This window comes from Carassius carassius, chromosome 11 (genome assembly GCF_963082965.1).
Source record: "Carassius carassius chromosome 11, fCarCar2.1, whole genome shotgun sequence".
Taxonomy (NCBI): domain Eukaryota; kingdom Metazoa; phylum Chordata; class Actinopteri; order Cypriniformes; family Cyprinidae; genus Carassius; species Carassius carassius.
This window is the reverse complement of record NC_081765.1, coordinates 27,521,463-27,531,630: the sequence shown is the minus strand read 5'-3', so window position 1 is coordinate 27,531,630 and position 10,168 is coordinate 27,521,463. Positions and strand designations below refer to the sequence as shown.

The window sequence follows — 10,168 nt, the reverse complement described above, 5'->3', positions numbered from 1 at the left end:
ATTCCCAGCTTTGATCATTTGGGTACGAGAATACAATGTTTTGCTAAAAAAAAAAAGCCCACTCTGTTTGAAAGAGATCATTTAAACGCAAACGAGAAAGAAAGATTATTTTTACAATTCTTATGGACCTACTAAAATGTTCCTTAGAGTCATGATTTCTTATAAAAATGTTTTGCGTTTAAAAAAAGTATGTTTAAAATGAACATAAAATCAGTCCTCCTACAGATAAAAGGATGATTTTAAAAGAAATCCTGGTCTTCTGAATCCATGGGTTCTGGCTGAGGGGTGTAGTTGACAGGGGGATACGGGCAGACAGCTGGAGTATATACAGCTGGACTGGGGACGTTATTTGGGGTTGGGGGACTGTTTAAATCCAGCTCATCTTCGCTCTTGTCCTCTGCTTCTACTCTGTGCGACTGGGTGTCACTGGAGCTGCAGTTAAAGAGCATGTTTTTGTACTGATTCTCATGATTCTGAAGCTCCTCTTTAGTGACGTGATTGCCATTGCGCAGAAACTCTGCAAACCTGAAAGAGGCAGAAGCAACTGGTGAAGAATATCATTCAATAAAATGGCACGTATATACAGTACAAGTGTGCCATTTAAACATGCTTATTTTGATGAATACAAACTGTAATTACTTTTGCGGTGATCTGAGCCTCAACACAGTGTCCCATGCAGGAAAACCAGGCTTGTTACACTGCTTCCGTAATTCTTCCAGGGAGGCTCTGGTGTGGACCTCTCCCTGCTCTCTGTACTCCTCCTCAGTCAGTAGCCTGACCTTGGGTCGTTTCTTCCTCCAGAATAAGCGCAGGAATGAGTAAATGACACTGAAGGCATAAAGTCAGAATTAATACATGCTAATTTTTATGATTACGTATTTCACCTGTTCAAAGGTCAATTTCATCATGTGATTCACTTTCAGTTTCTTAGACTTAGTCAACATGAAATCCTATAGTTTTTAAGTTCATTCTTTTAATTAGACTAAGAGGTCACACCAATGCCGTGACTTATCAATCTATTATTTATTACATGTCTTAAAGAGATAATGAATTCCCAGGGCAGAGTTCATGAAACTTAAACTTTGGAACAAAGCAAAATTCACATCCGTGTCTCCTGCATTTGCTTTTGTGTGAATGAAAGTCAGTGGAACAAAAAGTAGCATCACCTGCCCTTTACTTTTTAACCCCTTTCCTCCAACCACCTGGCTTCATTTTGGTAAGTAACCATGATCAGCTTTTGAATGAATTGGGTCGGGAAATATAAAGCACTGCCCTAAACACAAACTGTGGTGATTTCCTTACCTGCAAATCCACAGCAGAAGTCTCCAGACCAAGTGCAGTAGGCTCCAGGCCAAGGGCAGAAACTTCCAGCACAACAGTGCAATGATCAATACGTAGCAGGCAGGGGGGAATGTGATCCCATAGTACAGCAAAACCACGCTCACTGCTTGCATACAACAGGTCATAAAGTTGAGGGTGTGTTTGTTGGTGATGGGGCCGTGTTTATAGCATATAGCAAAGCTAAATAACCCAGATATGAGCACATAAACTGCAGAGAAAAGAGAAAATGTCAACATTATTTTTAAATGTCAAGTTTGGTGTACATACATATGTACATAATCCACTATATGACTTTATGTAGCAAGGTAACAATAAATAAAAGCATGCCCAATTTGTATCAAACAGAAGGAGCCTGTCATTTATAAACAGCCCATAATCAATAGCAATAATATGTACACAAAACACTCAGGGTGCAACAGTCACGATAGATACACACTGAAACAACTAAATGTCATGTTAAATATACATTTTTGGGTGAACTATTCCTTAAAGGCAAAATTTAACTTGCTAAAATGTGCATTGGGTGAGTGTACAGGGGTCATATGTACAGGGGTTCAAGTTTTCCTTTCTCTTTGGAGTGTTACAAGCTGTTTGTGCATAGATTAGATCTCTAAAGTTGCAAAGACTAAAGTCTCAAACCCAAAAAGATATTCTCTATAAAAGTTAAGACTCGTCCATGCCCTCCTAAAACGCCTCGTTTAAACACGCCCCCACGTCTACATCACTGTGTGGGAAGATTTGCATAACGCAGCCCAGATGTTCACTCAAAGAAAGAAGAAACTTTGACTTTGTAAACACTGATTTGTTTAGCCTTCGAAACGAGGACACAACTAGAAATCAGTGGTTAAGTTGTATTTACCACACTGTTTCAGAACAGTTCAACCCAAATATTCAGATGTGTGCAGCGCATTTTACGGAGGACTTTCCTGGGAAAGTATCCTACAATGCATAAAAACGGTTTCCATAAAGTGGGGCAATTCCAACTTTGCAAGGACAGTCTGGGGCTTCTAACTCGCAGCTTGTAGGTATGTTTTCATATTTAAAGAATTTGCCACTGATAATTCAAACGCAAGTTTTGAACAGTGTAGATCAGTGCTAGTTGTATGTCATTTCTTCGATCACAAATGCAGACATGGTTTTCTGTTTATGCGGCACGATACCCAGCACAGCGTGTAAAAGCACACCATGACGATTATCGCGCATGCTTATCGCCTACATTTTTCAAAGCGTCTTTTGTGTTCATTACCAAGTGATTTTTGCTGCCGATGAGCCAATTGACTGTGCAAATTCACTCCCTGACATTAGATGTCAGCGCTTAATTAAAAAAAGAAATACACCAGTACACATCGAATCCTAAGATCTGCAATTCCTCTCCATAACAACTCCCTCTTATCGAGATTTGTAGTTGCTGTCGCATTTGTCATAAAGGCCTTTGTGTTCAGACAGCAGTGAGAACAGCAGCTCTACATTAATCTTGCCTCGATGCATCTTCTTAGTCTAGTTACTTCCTCTTTGTCGTTAGTTATCAAGTGTGCTTGGCAAGACCGTTTTGTGCTTGAGCGCCACCAAGTCGTGTTTTACTTTAAGTCATTAAAATCAGTAATTATGTCCCCACTGGATGCAACAAATGCCTTGTTTATAATAGGTTTTATTGTTTTTGTCTCGTCGCACCGGGAGACAGCATCACAGTATATTAAGGGGTATAACATTTCCATGAAACACTTGAGACATTCAGCCAATCACAATGGACTGGATAGTTCACCAATCAGCACACACCATGCTTTTCAGAATGATGAGTTTTGTTAAAGTCAATGCGTTTCAGAAAAGCGGGGCATAGAGGAGCAACAATAATGTACATTATGTGGAAAATAATGTTTTTTTTTTTTTTTTTACCTTAAAACCACATAAACATACTGCATTACACCAATATTTTCACAATTAATTTTCTTTTTATCAACGTCATAAGACCCATTTAAATAGTGGATATGATGTGGTGTATTTGTCGAGTATGGAAACATTACAGGCTGCTGCTGCCAGAGCAATGGATTGCTAAATACTTTAGTATACATAAAAAAAAAACAATGGTGAAATATAAATAATGAAAATAATGGTTGTATTAATTTACTGGGTCATTGTTTACTCAATATACAGTGATTCCTAAGCTTTCTTGTGTCTTGATTTCTTATTATAAATGTTGAAAACAGTAATGCTGTTTAATATTTTTGTGAAAACACTGATTAAATCAAAAATCACCTTTTGACCTTTATGAGTGAATTATTCTTTTAATGTAACAGTAGATCTGAGAAAACAAAAAAGAACAAATATAGAGGAAATAAAAGTATATATATATATATATAGACATTCACTGGGGCTGTAATCCTCCCAGAGCCTTTTTGTTTTAGGCATAGAAATCAATGTTCCAGCAGCACCGCGGATTCTTTCCCTTAATCTTAATATGCCTGTGGTTCTCGCATTCAAACACTGATGCATTTACATACTGCGAGTGCTTGAAGAGGGAAATTGATTTGGCAGAGAATAGAGTCTATTGAGCAGTCAAGAGGCAGTCATTTCAGCATTCAAAATACTTGGCCCTCATATAATAACACTAATGGAGCCAAGATATACTATACAAAAGGTGAATCTCAATCTGCTCTAAACTGTTACTATGCAATGCTGGCATGTTCTAATGCGAGCGCTTCAGTTGATGAAACATGCAGAGAGAGTGTAGAAGAATAATCTGTCTAAATGACATGTACAGTAATTATTCTATTGTATAGAGAGCACGTCAAGCAAATTTACAGACAACACGTGGCATTCGACTGAAATGCAAAACTGTACAAAAGGTAATTGACTGATGAGATTGCAAAGGAAAACAGGGAAAGATGGGTTGTAACAGAAAAGGGTTGCCAAGTTACCCAGTAATTCCATGCAGTGCTCAGTCCCGATGTCATCCCATTCATTTATCACCCTCTGGATCCCTATGTAGGACACACCAGAGGCAGTGCCCAACAACACCAAGAACAGACCTCGCTGGGGGGAAAAAGCAAAGCCTAAATGAATATGCTTAACCTTCTGACATACCCTAAAACTATGAGCTGCCAGTCAATCTGTAAATGATTGCACAGCCCTTTTTCTTTTACTTTGTGAGGATGTTTGTGCTGAGGAGTGAGTCTCCACCTCCACCAGCATTGACAGGCTTAAACTCATACTACTCATCCAACATGTTTGATCAGTGTGAGGAAACATGTGATACTGTGTATCATGATCATGATAAAGGTTGTGACAGCAGCATTACACACCGTTGGTACAAGGTTTCTGAGGACAAGCATTAGGAAAACAAATGTGCCGATGACTCCCAAAGTCACTCCAGTGGTGTAGAAAAACAGTGAGCTCCTGGAAAACATGAAGAGTCGTTTAGAATAATAAGTTTTAAGTTTCAAACACAAATGAATTAAACTATTCATGGTGACCTTGGCTGTCAAGCTCCAAAAAGGACAAAAAAAGCCCCATAAAAGTCCATATGACTTGTGAGTTATATTCATGCAATTGTTTTTGTGTTAGAAACAAATTGAAATTTAGCTTTGTTATTCACTAAAAATCTTCCCTGGTTACAGCATATGTAAGAACCAATGTCTTTTTGTCCTCAAACCTTGTGTGGAATGCACACTACTTTCAATATTTACATTTTCAAATTTTGCAGGTGAGATTTCAGAGCACTGGTGAACAGCTAGATTTTATGCATTGACTGCAACACCCCTATTGTTCAAGATGTTGTTTAAAGCCTTCCATGAGAGCGAATATACTTCATCTGACAAAGCTGCTTACTTTAAACGTTTTAGCTTAAAAAAGGTAAGAAAATTTAAATATAATTATTACAATAATTAATACAAAATAAACAAATTCCATAATTCCAAGCATCTCAAGAACAAAATTTTTTTCACACTCTTTATGGCCAATGAAATTACATGGCGTTTCCAGATTTATGATTACAGGATAAGGTTTTACAATCAGAGAAAAGTTATTTCTGCCTCTTATAATATTTTAGAGCTTGACATATATTTAAAAAATATATCACATTAATTGCAGAAATTTCCATGACATTTCAAGGTCTGTAAAATCACACTATTTGCTCATGCAGGTTGTAGTTTACATTTACATTTAGTCATTTAGCAGAAGCTTTTACCCAAAGCGACAATGGGGACAACGGAAGCAACCAAAAACAACAAAAGAGCAAAGATATACAAGTGCTATAACAAGTAGTAGCTACTTAGCAACTTCTGTAGTCACTTCAGAAACAGAAAGAATATGCTGTAACTTTTCCATTTTCAAGCTGATAAATCACAGGACAGTGTTGACAATAATTTCCTGCTCTCCTGAATGTTTCTATGTTCTTGTTACCTACAAATTTGTGTTGCAGCAATGTAGCAGCACTTTAGATCGGAGATTAACTACCTGTACAAAAACCCTCAGACTTTCAAAAATATCTACTCCTAGATCCAGTAAAAAAAAAAAAAAAAATGCCACTCTGCTCCCACTTATTCCTTAAAATGTAGTGTCATTTTTATATTAAACTACTTTATCCTAATTTAAGGTGGGGTAATTATTAAAAAAATACAACAAAAAAACCCTTAAAACAGATTATCTCTAGATAACATCTAAACTAGAGCTAAATTGCGACTTACCTGCATATTTTTCCCGCTCTGACAAACAGCACCAGCCCACACACAAAAAGCAGGAAGCACATACTATTTAACCCTGTAAAAGTACATAAACAATCATGATTCAGTGCCCAACTACTCTTCATAAGAATAAGGTGTGAGAGATATTCTGGCTCACTTTTGTTGGAGACGTGTAGTGTATACTCAGTATTGCTTCTAGGCGATTTAGTCATGAAGCAGACATCTTCATCAACCAGAGGAATGTCCAAAGACTTCTCCCTTCGGATAGTGGATGGCCAGTAGTGTTCAACAAAGCAGTTAGTAACAGTGAGAAGATCATCCGGATGATGGCATTTTGTGGTTTCCATCGGAAACATGACAAAGACGTCCTCATCACTTGACACATTTACCTGTAAACAGCATATGTCGTGTCAGTATTAAATTTAAAGGGAGAGTTAACTCATCCTCATGTTAGTCCAATAAAATAAAATAAATGTTTAAAAAACAATACACACACACACAACATTAAGAATAAATAACTTTAAAGTGTGATCATGTGATAATACCTTGAAGGTGGACCAGATGTCCTTCCATTTGATTACTGTACCAGGGCTGTAACAGAAGCATCGACTCCCATAATACTCATGGGTACTGTCTCCTTTCACATAGGTGCAATCTGTCAAAATCAGGAAAGAATCAGTGTTACTCCTCTGCTTTAATTCAACAATCCCCACTGTTCATTTCTTTTTTCTATGTTTAAAACAGAACAGCTGAAAACAGAAGAGCTTCTGCTCGCAGGCTCAATTCATTTTAATCACAATACTAATACAACTGCAGCACCCTCATTTTTAAAACCCTACACACTCATGTGTGGTTGCTTCTATCAAGTATTGCTCACACAATTAATGCAGCTCATTTATAAATGGACGCATCACTTATACTCATCACCAAACTGGGATTAAGGAAAATGTTACTCTAATACATATTTGTTATTTTGATCAGATAATCATTAAGAGTTCTAAAACAGAAGCCAATAAAGTGGGAGAGTATACATACAGTATACATATGTATCTAATTTCAATGCTATGGCCTTTGTGTACATTTTTAAAGATGGCCATCTTTAAACATGACTGTTTTGTCAAATGGTAACACTTTACAATAAGAATCCAACATGAAGTCAGGTATATGCCTAATTAATATATTAATATTTATTTATATTTCAATTGTACAGTACATTTTCATGGTTCAGTGGTGTTTTTGTTTTTTTGTAGTAATAAAGGTTAATCACAATTTTCGTTAGGAGTTTCCTTTTTAAAAATTGCTGATTGAATCCGTTTTCAACCAGTGCGGTCCAATCTAGTTATTGATGGTAAAATCGGTTGACCTCTATTTATAATCCATAAATTATTTTTGCACAATGAGGAAAAAAATATATACATTATAAGGGACTACAGGGCCAAAAAAACCAAGAATGAGACTTGACAGACAGATTAGGACCATGATAAGATTACAAACACATGCAGACAAGCCAGTTAAATTTGGTTATTGTTAATGGGATTCTGAAAAATCTCACATACTGAAACCGTAATCCCTATCGTTTTTTCTAAAATAAAAAAGACAGTTAAACCACATACTACGTTTTATTTCCTTACAGTCTCTATTTTACTTATTTAATACTGTTCTCATAGAACTATTTCTATTTATTTTTTTACAGAACAGTCTTTCCTTAAATATACAAAATATAAACAGATTATATTATAAATAGATTTAACAAATAATAACAAAGTCCCTATCCACACAGCACCACGGATAAGTTATAAATGCTTCACCAAGTTAGCATTTGTATCCAGCTCACAAAGTTCACGAGTCGAATAAACAGTACTTTAACGGCACTCGGTGATTTTATCGCATTCAAAGAATCATAGATAAAGGTATGTAGCATAATATCTATACACAACATGACTGTTTTGTAGTGTTAATAACGTTTGTTTACGTTGTGGTCTGTTAAGTCAAAATCCTTTTGGTTTAGAATACGACTCAAACCATTTACCGGCGTATGAATATCCTTTGTTTCCCTCTGCACTTTGCCATGAAGCACACAAAAGAGTTAAAACGGTTAACACAGCAGCTAACGTCCCCATGTTTTAGTGGATTATTGTGCTAGATTGATAGATTTGACAGACATCATGTTAATGATTGGCCCGCTAAGCTAAACTGAGCTAAGCTAATGTTTTCGGTTTCAAATTCGGTGGGCTTCGTGTAACCCAGACCAGACTAACAGTTTCAGACTGCATGAAGCGTCTCGATATTTAATTTACTCATTTGTCATGCAGAATTTATAATGTAGAATAAGAACTGACAAAACTCGTTAGATACACAAAAAGCTCGCATTAAAAGCCATTTCAAAGTTTACGTTGACTTAATGTAGTCTATTTGGTCGTTTAATGATCGATTAGTCCAGTCTTAATCCGCAGTTAAAAGTTTGAAAGTAAACAACGTTTTTTTGTAGTTAGATTTACGTACAGTTGTAGTTTTTAGCATTTTCAGTTGGCTTCAGATGTTTAATATATATATATAGTCTTTGTTTTAGGTTTAGCATAAATTTTAGTAATATTTTTACGTGTTTTTTAGTTTTGTAATCTGTACTTTTTGTTCTTTTTAAATTTTACTATTTAGGTTTAAATTCTTTTCATATCAGTCTTCATTTATGCCCTAGTAATTAGTCAGTTAACCTTTCAACATTCTTCCATCTGATATTTGGGTTTCATTTTATTTTATTTGTGTTGTTTATAAGTTTTGTGTAAAAAATGCGAAGTATAAGCTAACTTATTCTGATATTAATAAGATGATATTACATCTATTCTGTTCACAAACAGAAGGTTGAGCACATTGCATTGTCTGTTCAAATCTTAAACATTTTGTAATGGCCTAACGTAATTAATTGTTACTATATAGAAACATTTAGAAAACATGGAAAATCCATTGTCTGTCAGCAATTTTAAGCAATCTTAAAATGTCTAGTCTTGCAAATGCAGTCTTGAAGCAAACACAAAGATAAGCTGTGGGAAGAAAAACGTTAAACCAAAATCAAGAGGAGACCAGATGAAAATGTCATTTCTGTGCAGTCTTCGCCCTTTGAAATGGAAGGGGGATTTTTGCGGTGGGCGTAGACACAGCAGGCGGCTGCTTTCTCATTTCTCTAGGATGCAGAGACAACAGCGACTTTTCCTGACAGGCACACCCACGCCAGGCTGAGACCCACTGTCACTTACGCTTGCATGGAGTCAGCAAGCATCTGACTAATGCAGATGATGTCATCTTGATTTCTAGGAAGATTTTTAACCTCGTTGCCCCAGAAAGAGAGCATTTCTTTTCACAGTCAACCTGTTTAATGACAAAATTTTAATGATTTTGCTGCTTGTGCTCATCAATAACTTTTAGCACTGACAAAGCTTATCTTTAAGTTGACTGTCACAAGGGGAAAGTATAATAAAAAAAGTGTTGGTTGAGGAAGGCTTTGTGGTTTTTGTTAAGGTACAGAAAGTCCCGTCTTTGACGCACAGTCAGTTAAAAGCCTTTTAACAAAATAACTCCACAGGTTTCATGACCATTGCATGATGCAATGAGATAAGGGTAAATAAGAAGCAAAATGTGTGAGTGTATGTATATATTAGTGTGTATATATATATATATATATATTTTTTTTTTTTTTTCTGGTTTTAAATGTTAGCATTTTTACCACACATTAATAGTAAAAATGCATTAATAGACAGTAAATTAATTATAAATGAATTGTTAATATGCATGGGATAGTTCATCCAAATATAAAAAAAACTCACCCTCAGGCCATCCAAGATATATATAACAGATTTGGAGAAATTTAGCTCACCAGTGGATCCTCTGCAGTGAATGGGTGCCATCAGAATGAGAGTCCAAACAGCTGATAAAAACATCACAATAATCCACAAGTAAACCGCACAATTCCCTCCAGCAATCAATGTCTTGTGAAATGAAAAGCTGCGTGTTTGTAAGAAACAAATCCAACATTAAAGTGTTTTCACTTTAAACCATTACTTTTGGCCTAAATGCATAGTCCAAAATTCATAATAGCACTTCCTCCAGTGAAAAAGTCCATCCCCTGTTGTCCTCTCGCATCAAAATCCACCGAC

General features: G+C 36.1%; 1 protein-coding gene across 1 annotated transcript; it reads right to left on the bottom strand.

The window, feature by feature from the left end:
* Positions 1-61: 61 nt before the first annotated feature.
* LOC132152518 (nuclear envelope integral membrane protein 2-like) lies at positions 62-8,267 on the bottom strand. Its single transcript, XM_059561277.1, has 9 exons — positions 8,050-8,267; positions 6,566-6,675; positions 6,178-6,409; positions 6,024-6,096; positions 4,641-4,734; positions 4,257-4,371; positions 1,303-1,549; positions 640-828; positions 62-525 (listed from the first exon to the last, which is right to left on the bottom strand). Exons 1-9 carry the CDS (start codon positions 8,138-8,140, stop codon positions 240-242), a joined length of 1,437 nt encoding a protein of 478 aa, XP_059417260.1. The 5' UTR covers positions 8,141-8,267; the 3' UTR covers positions 62-239.
* Positions 8,268-10,168: the final 1,901 nt, after the last annotated feature.

Excerpts from the sequence above, each read along its gene's own strand:
- LOC132152518 (XM_059561277.1), bottom strand. The coding sequence starts at position 8,140 with ATGGGGACGTTAGCTGCTGTGTTAACCGTTTTAACTCTTTTGTGTGCT. Across the intron at positions 4,735-6,023 it reads AGAGCGGGAAAAATATGCAG|GAGCTCACTGTTTTTCTACA; the intron begins GTAAGTCGCAAT and ends CATGTTTTCCAG. Across the intron at positions 526-639 it reads AGGCTCAGATCACCGCAAAA|GTTTGCAGAGTTTCTGCGCA; the intron begins GTAATTACAGTT and ends TGCCTCTTTCAG.